Genomic DNA, 21090 nt, shown 5'->3' on the forward strand with positions numbered 1-21090 from the left:
ATGGTGAGGGGGTATCGGAGGCCCAGCACTGGAGGACATAAGAAAAGCAAGCGGCCATTTTTTTTTTTTTTTTTTGCTGTTTTGTTTTGGAGAGCGCTTTTTGGAAGTCTTAAAGGGATAGGGACCCCAATACTAGGGAAACAGGGCAGCAAGACCAGTGAGCAGATGCCTGAGGCTGGTGCCGGAGAATAAAGAAAAATGAGCAGCCATTATTTATTTATTTATCTATTTTATTTATTTATTTACTTATTTATTTGGTCATTGTTTTGTTTTGGTGGGAGCTTTTTGGAAGTCTTAAATGGGCAGGGTGGGACACTTAATCCAGAGGTAGGGAATCTGGGGATCTCAGGGTACCCTAATCCCCTGGGCTGCAGGGAGCAGGGAGACCCCTTATGGAGATAAATAGCCTCCCGGTCGCTCCCCCTCCAACGCGACTCCACCACTTTGGAGCAGCTGCCCGAGCCAGGCCACGCCCACAGCAACAGCGGAGATTAACTCCACAGCAGCCAGGCAGGAAGCAGAAGCCCTGTCTGTGTGCAGCTGCCCAGCACAAGCCACTAGAGGTCGCTGTTCTCCCAGGAGAGGAGGGCCACGAACCAACAAGAAGGGAAGTTCTTCCAGCCGTCACTCGTCCCAGCTCTGCAAACTATTATTATCACCATGAAAAGGCAAAGCTACAGGCGGACAAAGATCACACAGACAACACCAGAGAAGGAGACAGACCTAACCAGTCTTCCTGAAAAAGAATTCAAAATAAGAATCATAAACATGCTGACAGAGATGCAGAGAAATACGCAAGAGATATGGGATGAAGTCCGGAGGGAGATCACAGATGCCAGAAAGGAGATTACAGAAATGAAACAAACTCTGGAAGGGTTTATAAGCAGAATGGATAGGATGCAAGAGGCCATTGATGGAATTGAAACCAGAGAACAGGAACACATAGCAGCTGACATAGAGAGAGATAAAAGGATCTCCAGGAATGAAACAATATTAAAAGAACTGTGTGACCAATCCAAAAGGAACAATATCTGTATTATAGGGGTTCCAGAAGAAGAAGAGAGAGGGAAAGAGATGGAAAGTATCTTAGAAGAAATAATTGCTGAAAACTTCCCCAAATGGGGGGAGGAAATAATCGAACAGACCACGGAAATACACAGAACCCCCAACAGAAAGGATCCAAGAAGGACAACACCAAGACACATAATAATTAAAATGGCAAAGATAAAGGACAAAGAAAGAGTTTTAAAGGCAGCTAGAGAGAAAAAGTTCACCTATAAAGGAAAACCCATGAGGCTAACATCAGACTTCTCGACAGAAACCCTACAGGCCAGAAGAGAATGGCATGATATAATTAATACAATGAAACAGAAGGGCCTGGAACCAAGGATACTGTATCCAGCACGACTATCATTCAAATATGATGGTGGGATTAAACAATTCCCAGACAAACAAAAGCTGAGGGAATTTGCTTCCCACAAACCACCTCTACAGAACATCTTACAGGGACTGCTCTAGATGGGAGCACTCCTAGAAAGAGCACAGCACAAAACACCCAACATATGAAGAATCGATGAGGAGGAATAAGAAGGGAGAGAAGAAAAGGATCTCCAGACAGTGTATATAACAGCTCAATAAGTGAGCTAAGTTAGGCAGTAAGATACTAAAGAGGCTAACCTTGAACCTTTGGTAACCACGAATTTAAAGCCTACAATGGCAATAAGTACATATCTTTCAATAGTCACCCTAAATGTAAATGGACTTAATGCACCAATCAAAAGACACAGAGTAATAGAATGGATAAAAAAGCAAGACCCATCTATATGCTGCTTACAAGAAACTCACCTCAAACCCAAAGACATGTACAGACTAGAAGTCAAGGCATGGAAAAACATATTTCAGGCAAACAACAGCGAGAAGAAAGCAGGGGTTGCAGTACTAATATCAGACAAAATAGACTTCAAAACAAAGAAAGTAACAAGAGATAAAGAAGGACACTACATAATGATAAAGGGCTCAGTCCAACAAGAGGATATGACCATTCTAAATATATATGCACCCAACACAGGAGCACCAGCATATGTGAAACAAATACTAAGAGAACTAAAGGGGGACATAGACTGCAATGCATTCATTCTAGGAGACTTCAACACACCACTCACCCCAAAGGATAGATCCACTGGGCAGAAAATAAGTAAGGACACGGAAGCACTGAACAACACAGTAGAGCAGATGGACCTAATAGACATCTATAGAACTCTACATCCAAAAGCAACAGGATATACATTCTTCTCAAGTGCACATGGAACATTCTCCACAATAGACCACATACTAGCCCACAAAAAGAGCCTCAACAAAATCCAAAATATTGAAATTCTTCCCACCAACTTTTCAGACCACAAAGGTATAAAACTAGAAATAAATTCTACAAAGAAAACAAAAAGGCTCACAAACACATGGAGGTGTAACAACATGCTTCTAAATAATCAATGGATCAACGAACAAATTAAAATAGAGATTAAGGAATATATAGAAACAAATGACAACAATAACACAAAGCCCCAACTTCTGAGGGATGCAGCGAAAGCAGTATTAAGAGGAAAGTATATAGCGATCCAGGCACACTTGAAGAAGCAGGAACAATCCCAAATGAATAGTCTAACATCACAATTATCGAAACTGGAAAAAGAAGAACAAATGAGGCATAAAGTCAGCAGAAGGAGGGACATAATAAAGATCAGAGAAGAAATAAACAAAATTGAGAAGAATAAAACAATAGCAAAAATCAACAAAACCAAGAGCTTGTTCTTTGAGAAAATAAACAAAATTGATAAGCCTCTAGCCAATCTTATTAAGAGAAAAAGAGAATCAACACAAATCAACAGATCACAAATGAGAACGGAGAAATCACGACAGACTCCACAGAAATACAAAGAATGATTAAAGACTACTATGAAAACCTATATGCCAACAAGCTGGAAAACCTAGAAGAAATGGACAACTTCCTAGAAAAATACAACCTTCCAAGACAGACCAAGGAAGAAACACAAAAGTTAAACAAACTACGAGCAAAGAAATTGAAATGGTAATCAAAAAACTACCCAAGAACAAAACACCCGGGCCAGACGGATTTACCTCGGAATTTTATCAGACACACAGAGAAGACATAACACCCATTCTCCTTAAAGTTTTCCAAAAAATAGAAGAGGAGGGAATACTCCCAAACTCATTCTATGAAGCCAACATCACCCTAATACCAAAACCATGCAAAGACCCCACCAAAAAAGAAACTACAGACCAATATCCCGGATGAATGTAGATGCAAAAGTACTTAATAAAATATTAGCAAACCGAATACAAAAGTATATCAAAAGGATCATACACCATGACCAAGTGGGATTCATCCCAGGGATGCAAGGATGGTACAACATTCGAAAATCCATCAACATCATCCACCACATCAACAAAAAGAAAGACAAAAACCACATGATCATCTCCATAGATGCTGAAAAAGCATTTGACAAAATTCAACATCCATTCATGATAAAAACTCTCAGCAAAATGGGAATAGAGGGCAAGTACCTCAACATAATAAAGGCCATATACCATAAACCCACAGCCAACATTATACTGAACAGCGAAAAGCTGAAAGCTTTTCCTCTGAGATCGGGAACTAGACAGGGATGCCCACTCTCCCCACTGCTATTTAACATAGTACTGGAGGTCCTAGCCACAGCAATCAGACAAAGCAAAGAAATACAAGGAATCCAGTTTGGTAAAGAAGAAGTTAAACTGTCACTATTTGCAAATGATATGATATTGTACATAAAAAACCCTAAAGACTCCACTCCAAAACTACTACAACTGATATCGGAATACATCAAAGTTGCAGGATACAAAATTAACACACAGAAATCTGTAGCTTTCCTACACACTAACAATGAACCAATAGAAAGAGAAATCAGGAAAACAATTCCATTCACAATTGCATCAAAAAGAATAAAATACCAAGGAATAAATGTAACCAAACAAGTGAATGAGCTATACTCTGAAAACTACAAGTCACTCTTAAGAGAAATTAAAGGGGACACTAACAGATGGAAACTCATCCCATGCTCGTGGCTAGGAAGAATTGATATAGTCAAAATGGCCATCCTGCCCAAAGCAATATACAGATTTGATGCAATCCCTATCAACTTACCAGCAACATTCTTCAATGAACTGGAACAAATAATTCAAAAATTCATATGGAAACACCAAAGACCCCGAATAGCCAAAGCAATCCTGAGAAAGAAGAATAAAGTAGGGGGGATCTCACTCCCCAATTTCAAGCTCTACTATAAAGCCATAGTAATCAAGACAATTTGGTACTGGCACAAGAACAGAGCCACAGACCAGTGGAACAGACTAGAGACTCCAGACATTAACCCAAACATATATGGTCAATTAATATTTGATAAAGGAGCCATGGACATACAATGGCGAAATGACAGTCTCTTCAACAGATGGTGCTGGCAAAACTGGGCAGCTACATGTAGGAGAATGAAACTGGACCATTGTCTAACCCCATATACAAAAGTAAATTCAAAATGGATCAAAGACCTGAATGTAAGCCATGAAACCATTAAACTCGTGGAAAAAAACATAGGCAAAAACCTCCTAGACATAAACGTGAGTGACCTCTTCTTGAACATATCTCCCTGGGCAAGGAAAACAACAGCAAAAATGAACAAGTGGGACTATATTAAGCTGAAAAGCTTCTGTACAGCAAAAGACACCATCAATAGAACAAAAAGGAACCCTACAGTATGGGAGAATATATTTGAAAATGACACATCCGATAAAGGCTTGACGTCCAAAATATATAAAGAGCTCACATGCCCCAACAAACAAAAATCAAATAATCCAATTAAAAAATGGGCAGAGGAACTGAACAGACAGTTCTCCAAAAAACAAATACAGATGGCCAACAGACACATGAAAAGATGCTCCACATCACTAATTATCAGAGAAATGCAAATTAAAACTACAATGAGGTATCACCTCACACCAGTAAGGATGGCTGCCATCCAAAAGACAAACAACAACAAATGTTGTCGAGGCTGTGGAGAAAGGGGAACCCTCCTACACTGCTGGTGGGAATGTAAACTAGTTCAACCATTGTGGAAAGCAGGATGGAGGTTCATCAAAATGCTCAAAATGGACTTTTTGAATTCCACTCCTAGGAATTTACCCTACGAATGCAGCAATCAAGTTTGAGAAAGACCAATGCACCCCTATGTTTATCGCAGCACTATTTACAATAGTCAAGAATTGGAAACAACCTAAATGTCCATCGGTAGATGAATGGATAAAGAAGATGTGGTACATATACACAATGGAATACTACTCAGCCATAAGAAGAGGGCAAATCCTACCATTTGCAGCAACATGGATGGAGCTGGAGGGTATTATGTTCAGTGAAATAAGCCAAGTGGAGAAAGAGAAATACCAAATGATTTCACTCATCTGTGGAGTATAAGAACAAAGGAAAAACTGAAGGAACAAAACAGCAGTGGAATCACAGAACCCAAGAATGGACTAACAGGTACCAAAGGGAAAGGGACTGGGGAGGATGGGTGGGTAGGGAGGGATAAGAGGGGGGAAGAAGGGGGGTATTAAGATCAGCATGCATGGGGGGGGTGGGAGAAAGGGGAGGGCTGTACAACACAGAGACGACAAGTAGTGATTCTACAACATTTAGCTATGCTGATGGACAGTGACTGTAAAGGGGTTTATAGCGGGGACCTGGTATAGGGGAGAGCCTAGTAAATGTAATATTCTTCATGTAAGTGTAGATTAAAGATAACAAAAAAAAAAAATAAGAAAGAAAAGGGGGATCACTCCATGATAGGATAAAACTAACTGTAAATCAACGATTTTATGCATGCTTTAAATATCCTTAACTTTGATCACTTATAGGGTGTCAGATGATTGGCTATGGAGGTACACTTTCCTGATAATATTCTTTTCTTTTTTAAAAAAAAAAAAAAGCAGTTCCTGTGTGGTGACCTCCAATGAGTTCTACACAATGGTATAAAGCGCAGATCAAAGTGTGGGCAAAGGGTCTCTTTGTATTTATACAGAGGATCAAAGCCTAATTTGGCTACCCAGAAAATGAACTAAGATACAATATGAAGAAGAACTTCCAACATCAGCACTCTCTGGAAGAGTCATACCAGAAGATGATCATCAAAAAACCTCAACAAAGATCCAGGCGATGCTGCAGTTGTAGCTGCATTCATCCCACCAGTTCCTGGACGTGCCATGGGAATGAAGAAGGAGATATCTAAGCTGGCCTGTGCATACAGTAAAAAAACAAATCTGATTGGATCTACACTGTTGGAACTCAACCAAGAATTAGGAGAAGTGCAAGTTGTAGCACTCCAAAATCTTACAACTACAGACTATCTACTGTTAAAAGAACATATGGGATGTGAACAGTTCCCAGGAATGGGCTGTTTTAATTTGTCTGATCTCTCTCAGACTGTTCAAGTACAGTTGGACAATATCCATCATATCATAGACAAATTCTCACAAATGCCTAGGGGGCCTAACTGGTTTTCTTGGCCTCACTGGAGATGGCTGGTAATTACAGATCTGCTTTGGTTATGTAACTGTATTCCTATTATGTTAATATGTGTTTGCAATTTAATTAGTAGTTTAAAACCTATAGATGCTGAAGTTACTCTACAAGAAGATATGTCAAAGAAATAATCAATCTTCCCATGTTTTCTTCCATCTGCTACCTCTATAGCTTTTCTTCTTCCTTCCTAATTACAACCCTTAAATAGAATTCATGCCTCATATCGAATTTACCGAGTATCATAATTCCTCCAAGTGCTAAAGATACCTCAAGACAAATGCTGGGCATAGAAGCCACAGGACATAAATCTGCAAAGAAGTAAAACGCTAACCTTTTCAAACAATATGGCTTCTCTCTCACTTACCAACTTTACATCTCCCTGTATGGCCCCGGAAGATGACTGGTTAGCCAGAGACGGGTAAGATTCCTCAAGGGAGGAACAACCTAAGACAGGCACAGTCACAGGTGCCCATCAGGTGAGAAATTGGGGATCAACAGAGGTGAGGCTTAGAACATCTCCCCCCGTTTTGAGAGAAATCTTCTGCATCCGTGGATGTTTTATTGCCCTTGTCTAGCTTGGATTAACACATAGTCTACAGGCACACACCTGATCATCTACATTTGCTCTCTTACAACACTAAACTAAGTTTTCTACCTTTATCTTACATCTACCTACCATTTCAGCATTTTATTAAAAATAATAATAATAATAATAAAGGGAAAAATGTGGGATCCACATATAAATCAAGTATAAAAATCAAACAAATATTCTTATTTGACCTGATTGTTTATGGTTCATAATGCGTGATCAAAACCGAAAGTTTCTGTGATGACTGCCCTTGCACTGTTCACCATGTAAGAACTTATTCACTATGTAAGAATTTGTTCACCATGTAAGAACTTGTTCATTATGCTTTAGAAGATTGGAGACTGTTGAGAATTAGGCTTGGGGTTGATTAATGATTGTGCATTGAGACCCCTATACAGAATTTTATTGTTGTTAACAACCATTTGATCAATAAATATAAGATATGCCCTCTCAAAAAAAAAAAAAAAACTTACTGAGCCGCCACTTGGGCAATACAAAGCCTCACGGAGCCCATCAGGAAAACCAGTTTGGACTGACACAAGCCTCCAGAGGAATCCTTGGCTGCATTAGACAATTACTCTGGGCCTGGGTGCAAGGTGTCACCCAGTGGGAGATGAACAGTCCCTTCTTCAGCCTGGACATCCATGCACCTCATCTGTCACCACCTACCTGGTAAGACCCTTATTGGCACCTCTCGTCCCACCCACTACGAGTCCAAATTGCTCTCTGTAGATGGGGCTGGGAAGGGTGTGGATTTCATGTGCAGGTGGCAGCCATATACCAAAGAAGCAATCTCTGATAGAGGGAGAAAACTACTCCTGTGACAGACAAGCAAAGGCAGTGACATTCCTTAAGAAAATGTGTTCCTCAGCATGTCTTTCCCTACCCTTTTTGGGAAAAACCATAAAATTCTGCAGTGTGTAACTAAAAATACCACCTATTTTGGGCAATATTAAGGTTTATCTGTGTTTACAACAACTAATGATCAGTTTCTGACAGTTACGGAAACAACAGCTATCCGCTACTATGTTTTAAATGTTTCCTACTTAGAAAGTCATTACGTCTTCACAAGGACCCTAGTGCCATCTCTACCGTACAGCTGAGGAAGCTGCAGTACATTAAATAAGTTCAGCTACAAAAGATTGAGCAAGGAATCAGAGCCAGTTGGGGCATTTTATGCTGAGAAATTCAACAAAAAAACGCTATTAAAGCATGAATGGAAAGACAAACTAAACTAAGAAGAAACTCAGAGGAGCCAAGACATCAGAGAAGGTGAGGAGAGAAGTGTATCAGGGGCAGGCTACGCAGAGAAGGACCGGGTGGACCGTCCACAGGCCTAGTCATGGAGAGGTGCACACAGTGTGCTTCCTACCTCTGAACACCACGACACAAGATCCCGCGGGAACAAGCATTCACAATAGCAAAGAAACACCATTATATTTTTAAAATACTAAACCTACAAGCAGCCAAGTATTATGCCAAGTAAAACAGGATGAGCAAACTAGCATTAACCACACCCTCTTTGGTCATTAACTATGTGTAACTGGGTTTTTTCAAATTGTTACAAAAAAAAAAATCAATGTACTCAAACAGATGGGGAGGCAAGGAAACGGGGGAGCGAAGAGGCTATTTCCACAAGTTTAGAGCACTCATCTTTGCTTATGTGACATATAATGAATTGATCATGGACTAGCTCTGCGAAGAGGCCCTAAGGCTACATGATGCCCGGGTGGTCCTTGTCGTGGGCATCCGAGACTAGGAAGGGTAGACATCGAACAGGTGGACATCCAGTCTCTATTTTGAATACCACCCAAAGAGCCTTAAGTTGAAAAATCCATGTCAAGAAAAGAATTGATATGAAACAATAAAATCACTTTTAAAATTATTTTTAAACTTTTCACATTGGAGAAGCATCATAATAACTCCCTTCTGCTCTGTCTGTTTTCTAAAGATTGCCACCTGTCCTTTCTTGGAATATAAAACCTATTGTTTGGGGATGATGTTCCCTCCTACCATTTTGTTGTTAAGACTATCTTCTTAGGAGGAGGTAATGTCTGTTAGCTGGCTTGGTTAGTGTCTCTTTACAGAAAATAAAAAGTTAGCAACTTTCTGTAAGATCACATAAAGATTTTTTGATATATAAAACAGCCCCAAATCCGGGAACCACTGCTTCAGATACCAAGCGCTATGAGTTCAGAGGGCCCTGTCTGGAACAAATGGTGCAGATGCTCGAGTGCTCAGTGCAGAGAAGAGAGCTGGAGAACCTTCCTCCCCTGCAGGTGGGACAAGCACTGCCCATGCCCTGCCAGCAGGGGTTGAGCGGAGTGTCCCTTCCCTAGTCTTGGGGTCAGAATACCAATGACAAGGACCACCAGGGCATCATGTAGGCTTAGGGCTTCTTCACAGAGCTGAGTCCAAGATAAATTCACTATACATTGCACATGCAAAGAAGAATGCTCTAAACTTGTGGAAATAGCCTTTTCTCTCCCCAATTTCCTTGCCTCCCCACTCTTGTTGCATATGCCAAAAGACTCAGACTGACCATCTGGACCCAATTCAGCCTGCAGATGTTTTGTTTTTGTGTCTCAAACAATTTAAAACCCAGAAATTTACACACATTTTAAATAATTGTATTGCTGGCTTCTACAGGGAAAAAAAATTAAGCCTGACAAAAAAAAACAAACTCCTTCCCAAAGAGACCAATCCTCCCAGGCCCTGCAGGTGTGCACCAATGCTCCACCAGCCCAGGATCCCCACCCACCTGAACCCGGCCACTTCACCTGCTCAAGTTATCTGCCTGGCCGCAAGAGACAGTGAGGTTCCTGACCCTTGAGGCCTGCCTTGAGCAACACTAGAGAGCACCCGTGTTTGTTCAGCAACCTAAAACAACCAGTCGCTTTATGCTTCTGTGCTGGAAGAGATGTTTCAATGACAGATGGGGGCTGGGTCTTCACCTCAAACTGGTTTCTAATTACTTTTCCTATTTGTTTTTACTCTGACTATATCTAAATAAGGCCACATGAAATTTCATTATATTTTAATTACACTTAGCCGAACATTTAGAAAGGAAAAGCAAACACTGCCACCTAACTGTCTAAGTGGCTTTGTTCTAAGGGGTTTTGAACTGCATGTTAATTGTCAGCCATAACCATTTACTGCCAATTCATTTTTATGTCTACTCACTGGAATTTAGCAAACAAAGCTTAGCCATTGTCATCTTTTCAAAAACTAGCAAAATGTCAAGTTTCACTATACTTACATCTTAGAAAATGACTCTTAGGTAATATAGCTAATGGAGAAATAACAGTAAATTTTATTCAGCTAACCCAAAAGACCTTTCATATGAATTTCCTTTACATAATACATAGAAATATTCAAAACACTAAGCACTTTAGTTCACCTATAAAACCATTTCTTCTATTACAGAAATTCTGAATAGATGCCTTGTAAAACATATTTTTATTCAATTAAAAAGTTTGTAAATAAAAACAAAGACAAATATTTTAAATGGCATTAACTGCCACTGATAACTGCCCTTGAGTAATTACCGTAGAGCAATACTAGCACGTTTTAAAAAAGTAATAACAAATCCACATGATGTGTTATAAAAGTATAAAAGACTACAGTAATACCAAACATTTTAAAAATACACCTTATATGGTGCTAAAAAGAAATGGAGAAAATTATCCTAAGTTAGGGTGGTCTGCATCATAATTTTGAAAAATACTTTTACATTAACTCTACCAAAAAATTAGACTATCAATAAACCTTCCAAGATTCAAAGACTGAGCCTTAAACAATATGCCAATTTTCTCTGCTTCCTTCACATTGGATATAGGTGTAAGCCCACATTAGTTGATAAACTAACTAAGTGCATTTTGCCCAGATGTTTTTACACTTAGCCTATAGACAAAATGAAACAAGAGACAAAAAGTGGAAGGTCAGAGATGATATCAAAGAAGAATGACTATAAAAATATGAGTCTGGTTTTTGTAAACAGCTTGGGAAACTTACCAGGAGCTCTACACATACAGGCAATAATCAAGAAAATGCCTTAATGCTTATCCCCAAACTCCATCTATACCTCCTGAGAACTGTTATCTAATGCAGGTTCAGAGAGGCTCCAGGCTTTGAATTCTGTTCCCAATGTAGCCAAGTGACAGAGATCAAACCCACTAAGCCACGGCCCTCAGGTTCCCACACCTCCCCCATCCTCACTGTTGAGGATCAGAAGCTAAGGCTTATAATGTGCCCTCCATTTTAAGGATGGCACATGTGACTAAGACACAATTTTAACTTTAAGTTATCTCTTGTGTCAGCCCACTCTCACCTCTAGCTTGCAACATCAGAAAAAGACTTCATACCTTTAGATCTCTCATGAACAGTAATGGCTACCAAATCAACAATAAACCCCAAAATGTCATGTGCCTGGTGGGGTTTGGTTGTGTAATATCAGCATGTGACACATACTAACTTTCACTTACAAGCACCATTATAGACATCATCATTCACCTTATATTTCATTCTCTGAATGTTGCCTTGCTGTCAAATAGCATTAAAATAATACTTCGTGGAAATTTTAGTCTTATTTCTTTTGCTTCGTACACCATATTCAAGCTTTAAGAGTGTACTGGAATCCAATCCCACTCCCCTTTCACACCAAACCTCAAAAAGTACCCATAGCAACAACTGCCCTGGGCAAGAGGGCAGCTTAGGAGATACAAATAAAGGGAAAATGAGGAGGGAATGCAGTTGACATACAAGGACTGTGATAGCCAAGCCGTACACAGGTAAACCCCACATGCTAAAACTAATGCCCTTTTTGTAAAAAATGGAATGAGATAGTGCAAAGACACTCACTTTTTAAGGTGAGAGTTAGCCTCACTTGACATCCATGTATGTGAAAAAAAACCTATTTGCTCTCTAAACCTTGGGCATAATTTCATTTTACATATAATAAAAAATTATTTTTTTGCATGGTTTAGTATTTCCTGTCTTCCCCAGGAATATAACTCTGTGTAAACTGAGTAAAGGTTTTTACTTTGTCTCATATGGAACTTTACCAAATATTGTTCACTATTTCACAAATGTCGCTGAGCACAGCGCTGTGCAGAATCCCATTCCTTGATACAATCTCCACGATAACATTCTTATTGGTGAATCTTAACATAGGCACAAGCATCCAACTGCTTCAATTTATTTTCTAGACTACTCAAGTCCAAGCGTTTTGAAATATCACTGTATTATAAATTACCTTCCATTGTTTCTCTTATTTATTATATACAGGCATTATATTGACATTTTTGAAAATATATATAGGTAATTCATTTACCTACTAATTTTATCTCAGGATACTAAGGGAGTGCTAAAAATATATGTTATCAAAGGCTTGCTAAAGTCGTAATCCTTCCATAAACAATGAACTTTCTTCTACCTCGGTTCATTCTACATAGGCCCAACAAACAAGTAAAAAAGGAATACAGGCTGAATACAGGTGATAAGTGCATCCAAAGCCATTCACTAAAGCTTTTATTTTATTCTTGGCAAGGGGTGGGAGTAAGTTCAAACTCTGTGAATATAGATAGATAGATAGATAGATAGATAGATAGATAGATAGATAGATAGATAGACAGACAGACAGACAAACAGCTCAATCTACTGTCCACTCTTTACAAGTTGTCCTCATTTTCAGTCCCAGAAGAAAGAGTCCTCATTGCTGTACAAATGTGTGATCCTAAGGAAGGCTAAAAAGGGAACTGTGCATTTACTTAACCATAGGAATCTTCATTATGGAATCTTTGAAGTGGATTAGGTAAAAATCAGGACAATTTAAAGAATGCAAGTGAATTAAATCATCAATCGAATAATTTATATACTATTTCTTTTTTATTTTAGGTTCTGACTGACATTTTTAGTGACAGCCTGGATAAACTTGGAAAACTTTAATGCTCATGAAGAAGTTCATATAATTGGTGAATTTATTTTCTTCACGTGTGATATGAAATTCAATGAGAACATTAAAAGATGTGAACAGAGATTTTTAATTTCCACAAAGTGAACTCTTTCTTCTTTTGTGCCATATGCCAGCAGTGGCCACATAAACAACACAGAAATAGCACTATCCTGAACACATCACTCATCCCTACAAGGGGTTGATTAAAAGCTCAGACATTTTTTTCCATCTGTAACGCATAGTCTCTGGAGGGAGCACTATATGATCAGGCTGACAATGACTAGACCTGGCATGACGGTAACAGTCCTGCCAGGGTGCGACCTTCCACAGTCAGCTCCTAGGTACCATCTGTGAAGCAGAACAATAATGCTTGTCAGTTATGGACTTTACAAAGGTACTCTCACTCTCACTAACTTTTAAAAGCAGGGCAGCTCCCTTGCCAGCACAGGCACTAGTGTTTCTCACTCCTCTCTTGCAGAGTCTGAGGGCCCACTCCACTAGTGCACATCATCCCTTCCTCCCAGCTTTATTCTGGGTATTTCCTAGGCAAAAAGGACAGAGTAGCTGATGCCAATGCCTGCCATGCAACAGGGACTCAAAAATGCTGTTAAATGAATAAATATGCATGAATAAACCTACACATCTTTTCTAATGTGATACAAAGGAGCCTTAAATTTGAAGTTCTTTCCCTGACTGTGAATTTCCTGGGGTCTCGGTGTCTGCTCCTTCTCATATACCTCACATCCACAGATTAGCACATCCTTGACCAAAGCAGACACTGGAATAAATACTTATGGAATGAATGAACATACTCGTACTTAGCAGATATTTATGTTGCTGGCATCAGAATTCCCAACTGTGCAAGCACACGGACACTTACGGCTCTAGAATAAAACACGCCAAGCTACTGAACACAACTTCATTGCAAAATCTGGCTCTGAAAACAGAGGTTAATGTGATTTGCCAAAAACCTGCGGTAAGTGGGTTCAGGACAGACAGATCATAGTTCCAACTCTGCCACTACTCAGAGGCATACATGTGGACAAATCAGGGCTTTCCCTGAACTTCTGTTTTAGGTAAAACTGTTTTGGCATCCTTGCAGTAAGGAGTTAGGTTAGAAATACATGTGACAAGGATATCTTTTATCCTCATTATTAGTACAAATTTATGAGGTAGGCAGAGTATAAAGCCATATAAGATAGAGGCCAAAACCAAGTAATTTTTATAAATTTTCCTTACTTACCAATGTCTTAACATTTCAATTACTTTGAAAGTTAAGATTTCAAAGTACTGTTAATACTTTACATCCTTGCTACAGTTTGATTAACAGGAGTGGCAGCTGTATTTGGCTAGTCAGGCCAAGAGAGAATCAAGAGGCACCATTTACTATCATTAAGAACTATTTTCCACAAAAGAAAAATGAGTTTTGAATTGATAAGAGGTTCCTTCAAGTTAGATAATTTGGTTTTTAACGCATCTTCTGACATAATGACTTTTAGCTTTAGGAATATTGCTTAATGTAACTGGACCTCTGATTTGTCATCTATAAACAGGCTGAATTAGATCAGTGGTTCTTAGCCAGAGGCAAGTTCCCCTACTCAGCAGATGTTTGGAAATGTCTGAAGACATTTCTGTTTGTCACACCTCAGTGTGGGGGGAGGTGCTACAGACATCTAGAGGGTAGAGGCCAGAGAGCCATCCTACAGAGCACAGGATGGCCCCTTACAACAAAAAATCATCTGTTTATAGTAGAGATCGACAAAATTCTGAACTAGATTACTTCCAAACTCCCTAAAGTTAAAAAGAAATGCTGAGTCTAAATTGCTAAATGTGGAACAGCAGAAGCTTCTTCATAAGCTACAGCTGGCCTGTGATAGAAGTTACAGTTACTCTGAGCTCTAAGTTCTAGACAGTTCTTGAAAAACAACTTATTTGGACATAAACCCAATTTAAAATGATGTCTACTAACCTTGCACCAGGGCCTCATGTTAGTGGTTAATGTGTAACTGTTCCCTTCACAGGGTCCTGTCTTCCTTCTCTCACCATTTACTCCATAGCAATGGGCATTGTTTTGGACACAGATGCAAGGTTCTGAAAAAGCGGACAATGATACTCTCCCTGTCCTCACAGAAGAATAAAGTGGCCCTAAAAGATTACTAATGATCAGCTGAAGTAAAATGGATGGGCACTGCCATTCACACAAAACACAATGATGGCAACAGCTGGAAGTGGAGACACTTCTGTACCATATACAGGGTCCATCCGCAGGACTGGCGCCCATTCACAGATGCTTAGTTACATGGATGCAGCATCCAGCAGTGTGACTTACACTATTATCTTTCTAAAAAGTACCAAATAATTGGGGCATTCAATTAACAAATGAAATATATTCACTGCCCTACACAAAATTGCATCAACTTGTAAATCACCTATAAGTATGGCAATTTTCCAAGTACACTTAGCAAAAGGATGCTGTCCTGTACTGGGTGAGGCTTCTCAAGTTCTTGGTCTGTTAACCTCAACAGTTCCTATTCTAAGCTCAATTACATGTATTAAGCTGGCCAGAAAACATCCCTACATCTTCTGGGAATAAACACAGAAAGCTCACAGTTTCTGAAGAAAAGGGGGGAAACAATCTTTGTTCTAACCATCCTCAAAAATTGATTGCATAAGTTTGGATTTGGAAGCTCTATGCTGACGTCCTAATAATTCACCTTGATAATGTCTAGGACCAAGACAGACAGCATAATGATAGGGAATTAAAGAATATTCTTTGCCATAAAGCAAAAAGAGAAGAGCCTTTATATTTCCTTTTGATATATAACCACGAAAATAATAGTGAGTGGCTGAAAGGTTAGTGCTCATATTTTGAACTAAATCCCAAGTCTTAACTGAATCACAGAATCATAAAATGCTAGGAATTTTGTAACACTTCTTTTCTGTATAAGCCTGCTAATAATGAACTCAAAACCATTCAACCTTAATTTACTGTTGGCTAACACGTGTCCAGAAATTTCTAGGGTTTGGAAAGACGTACTAAACTTAAGCCAAAAAGTTCCCTAGGGAACACAGAGAAGTAAGGATCTGCCCTTCAGAGTGAAACAGTGGACAGCAGCACATGGTGGGGGTGGGGGGAGCACACAGTGGGGAAGGGGAGGGATCCAGTTTTAGGGAGACTTGGAGGCTTCCTGGAGGAGGAAAATTCACAAGAAAGGCAGGTACAAACAAAAGCCCACAAGCAAAGGAAGACATTGTTGCCACCAATCATACAAAATGTAAGAGTGTCTAGAAGTTACACAAACTCTTAAGACGACTGGAGAAAAAGATAACACTTTAACAATGGGAATATGTAAAAATATTCCATAGAAACATGAATGAAAGCTTTAAAAAGCCTAAGAGCTACCCAAATTTTGTTAACTCTACAAACAACAGGAGTATGTACTTTACAGGGTCAGGGGCTTGGCCTAGCTCCCCGTTCTGCACGCCTGGACTTCAAGTCAGACTTAAATGGGCAGAATCAGTGGAATAGGAAGCTGGAATGTTTTCTGATATTCTCCATCATGATAAATAAGAAAGGTATTCATGGTGAGTAAGAAGAGCAATCTGATTAAAAGGAAAGTACAGTCAGCTAATCACAGAGCTAAGCCCACAAGTAGAGATGGCAAAATGGCAGCCTATGAACTCTATCTGGTCAGCAAATATATTCTGTTTACCTAAGCAGTGTCCTAAAAAGTTTGAGCCAGTATTTTTACTAAGGGAGGTTTCACATTTTTAAAAATACAGATTACCAACTTGACTTTTTTTTACGTAATAGCTGCTCTTTTAGACCATATAACAACCCTAGTTTGCCAGAGTCTCCACTACTCCCTAGTGTCCCACAGCACTGAGGGAATTTTTCTCCCTTTTTACTATCCCTATAATTCAAGAATGTGTTACAGCAGAGAAGTACCTATGCTCAGTTCTCAAACGTGAGGAAACTAAAGAGAAATCAAGACGAGACTGTGAGTTTCCCTCTATCAGCCTGCTTCATTCAGTTCCCTTACCTGCCTTGCCCTCTGAGACATCCAAATTGGTGACCCTAGATTGAGGTCTTAATTCCATTTGCCAAACAGCACCATGTCAGTGTACCATGCATGGCCAGATCAGATCTAGGAAACCAAAGGCCATGGCAGAATATTTGTCATCTATGAACTGGGCCTTGAACTGGCATCAGTGCTAATCTGGATCCATTCACACAGGCGTGGAATCATGTCTAAAATCTGCTCCACGGCCTTTATTTAGAAGAAATCACAAAACTAACAAGGACCAAAGCGATTTCTTAAATGTTGTCACTCAAGAAAGTCTCGTTTTAACATCTGAAGTGCTCAGAAAAGAAGGAAGCATGAGGAATAAGCAAAGGCTCCTAACAGAAGGGCCAGAGACCTTTCAGGAACTTGAGGCATCTCCTGGGGTTAGGATCAGTGTTTGGGCACCACGACATAGGGAAATGAATAAGAATGGTCCATACAGCACGTCCAACAGTTTGAGACCTTGCTGGTTAGGACTGAAGATGGCAGGTTCTGGACCTCTTCTATTTGAGTGCATGTTTCCATTTGCAGATGGACTGGCTGTTCGAATCCAGGAAGAGTCATTAGATCAGGTGTGAGCTAGAGAGCCACAAAGCACACGGCCACAGAATAGAGAAATAAATCCCACATTTGCAAAACTCCAAAACCATTTACCTACCACAGTGGTAGGTGCCTGACACATTTGACAACACCAATCTTTATCCCTAAAAATAGCTTATATCTAGTAGCCTTCATTGGAAAAATGGTTAAAGCAAAGATAACAAATTTGCTTCTCCCCAGTCTCCCCCACCTATGAAAACTCACTCAGTGTCTCATGCTAAAAGATCAGGAAGAATCTCAGATTCTTTCCCTTACTCTCTAACACACCAGCAGTTTTGTAAATTCTGCCTCCAAAATACTCCTGAAGTCCCTCCATTTGCACTCATCTCCACACCCACCTCTGTGATCCAAGAACCATGACTCCCACCTGGACGCCTATAACAGCGTGGGGACTGGTCTTGCCACCTGCATAGTATTCTGTAGCTGGCAGCTAGAGTGGGCCTCTCCTGATATCAAGCAGTAAAGTAGATCATGTCACACCCTTGCTGGGACTCTGCAAAGCCTTCCCACGGCAAGAAAAACAATGCGCGATCCTTGACATGGCCCTCCCAGGGCTTCCCACTCTGGCCCTGACTACCCCTCCCCAGCAAAACCCCCAGCCCATGCCCTCTCCCTGGCTCTCCTGCCCACTGATGCACGGAGCTCTCTCCCGCCTTGGGGGCTTCACACATGTGCTTCCCTCTGCCTGAACTTCTTTTTGCCCTCCTAGCAGTTACTTGTCCTCAGTGAGGCCTTTTCTGACCCACAAACCCATATTAGGCATTCCTGTTGGACTTCTATCATAGTTAACTTAAAGTGTGCCTTTTGCATTTATTTAGAAGATTGTTTAGTATCTGCCCTCTCACTAGACTATACACTCCGTGAAGGCAGGGGTTATGTCTGTGTTAATCAACCCCTTACACTCAGCACACAACTGGTATCAAGTGTACACCCAGCAAAAATGCCTTGTTCCTTAACTCATCCCCCCTCAAAAGAACAGGGAGCCAGGCAACAATGACTTAATCTAAAAATCTATCATAATCTTAAAAGCTATCATAACAGCTTACACACCAAAACACTGGGCATATAAGTGTTGTATTGCCTGCCTGTCCCTCTAGCTGCATGTCCTCTTCAGGTAGGTATGGTGACAAAAAAAAAAAAAAAGATGCACGCATTGCTGCTCTGTCACCCCCATCCCCGACCCGATACTTTCTAAACAATTTATTAATCAATTATTAACTGTGGCAGCGATCTCACTTCCATCATTCAAGATCCATCTTCAGAAGGGAGGCAGCAGTGTTCTCCACAATATCTAGCTTCATTAAGAGAGTGCTTCAGACATAAGCTGAAATCAACACAAAATAAAGGTTCAGCAGGTGATGCTGATGAGGGGCCTGACTGTAGTGATGTCCCCCAAAAAAGGTGCAGACAGGCCTGGGGAGCAGAGCAGTGGCAACTCTGATGAGCTGGGAGTAAATGTTTCATTTTTCCATTGCTACTGTGGAAAATGTATTTGCAAGTTAAAGCAGGAATAAATTATTCTAAAGCACTATTCTTAAAGAAAGAAACAGTGCAAAAAAATGATAGGTGTGAATGAACTGAAGAGTTTTGTTTCTCCCAAGTATCTTCTAATTCACTGTTTTTCCTTCATTTTGCTGAAGTACTAGATAATATATATATTTATACTACTTGTTGTAAGAGCCCCTTTGAAGTATGAGAACAGTCCATTGGTTTTTAAATGGACCTAAAACATTTCTTCACTTGGAGATATGCTCCTATAAAAAAACTATCCTTAAAATATGTTTACCAATGTTATAAGGTGGAAATGCTTTATAGATTATAAAACACTATTCAAATGAAAGGGGAATGTCCATACATACCTAAAACAGAAGGCAAAACACTACCAAGAGGTCTTAGTGTTACCACTGAGATTGCCTCTTTCTAGGCAAGTTCTTGGCTGGGATTTTTCATCAGCCACTGATGAGACTTTTCACTGAGCTCCCCTTCAGGTCTACCACTGGCTTCCCTGTTACTGTGACACCTGGTTTTCCCTCGTCAGACCCTCTCTTGGTTTCTCCCACTGACTCTTCACTGGGTGTAGCCCACGGTCATGGTGCTTAATTTATTCACCCTGTCTCATGCTCTTTGTTGGCACCCCTGTAACTGCTAAACATACCCTACCTGGCTTTCTCCTGGCCCCCTTCAAAGACCCTCTCAGCACATGGCACCTCCATTGTCTTTCAGTTTAGTATTGTGAAAACCAAACTTACCTGCCCCATCCTGTTCCCAACCCACCCCTGGTTCTCCTGCTAACTTCACCATTTCAACAACAGCAGCATTCTTTCTTCTTTAAAATAATTGATTGAAACAATTCACACACTCTCTAATGGTGATTTTCAAAACCTCCATCAGCTCTACTGAAGGGGAACCTGCAACACACTTGGAGGAATGGGGATGTGGGGGCAAAGAGGCTGGGGCTCTTCTGCTTCCTGGGTCAGACTGTGGGTGGCCCCGTGCTTCCTATGCAGCCCACCCAGCTCCCTCCCGTGGCTTTCAGGTCTCCCTCTTCTTCACAGTGAGAACTCCAGGGCTTTCCATCTGCAAATCTCCCTTTGCAACCAGAATGATCTCTGACTGCTGCTTTTATTACCCCATTGCTCTGCTCAGCAGCTGCCTGCTCACACACAGACTCACTCCTACAAATAGGACTATTGGGTATGCATTTAACCATGGTCAAGTACCATGCCAGGCACCAGACTAATTATCATTTAAGTTAAAAAGCTATGACCACAGTGCAAAAATACTCTGAATAAAGAGAACTAGGGACTGTTCCTGCCCTTTTAAGAACATATGTGTTACTTAAAGACAGAAACGAAGTTGTGAAAAATATACAAAAATGTTTTTATGACTATAATGGTGACTGTAGTTAATAATACTGTACTGTACGTTTGAAAGTTGCTAAGACAGTAGATCTTAGGAAGTTTTCATCACACACAAAAAATTTTAACTAGGTGGTGATGGATGTTGACTAGACTTACTGTGGTAGTCATTTCCCAGTACATACAAATATCACATCATTATGTTGTACACCTGGAACTAATATAATGTATGTTTCAATTTTTTAAATAAATAAATAGGAAACAGCAAAATCTAAGGTCTGGATCATCAAAACAAAACAAAATCTGTTTTTTTATATGTACTTACAGAAGAGCCAAGGAAAGTGGAAGTCAAAGGAAAAAACTCAGGTTGTAAAATCAGGGAAACCTTCACAGAGAAG

General features: G+C 40.1%; 1 protein-coding gene across 1 annotated transcript in view; it reads right to left on the reverse strand.

Annotated features, from left to right (window-relative positions):
* LOC118909943 (histone-lysine N-methyltransferase SETD2-like) overlaps nucleotides 1-20135 on the reverse strand; it is a 42491-nt gene extending 22356 nt beyond the window's left edge. Inside the window, 1 exon segment of the mRNA XM_057504332.1 lies at nucleotides 20084-20135. Within this exon segment, the coding sequence (XP_057360315.1) occupies nucleotides 20084-20135 (52 nt within the window).
* Between the last annotated feature and the right edge of the window lie 955 nt (nucleotides 20136-21090).

This window comes from Manis pentadactyla, chromosome 6 (genome assembly GCF_030020395.1).
Source record: "Manis pentadactyla isolate mManPen7 chromosome 6, mManPen7.hap1, whole genome shotgun sequence".
Lineage (NCBI taxonomy): Eukaryota > Metazoa > Chordata > Mammalia > Pholidota > Manidae > Manis > Manis pentadactyla.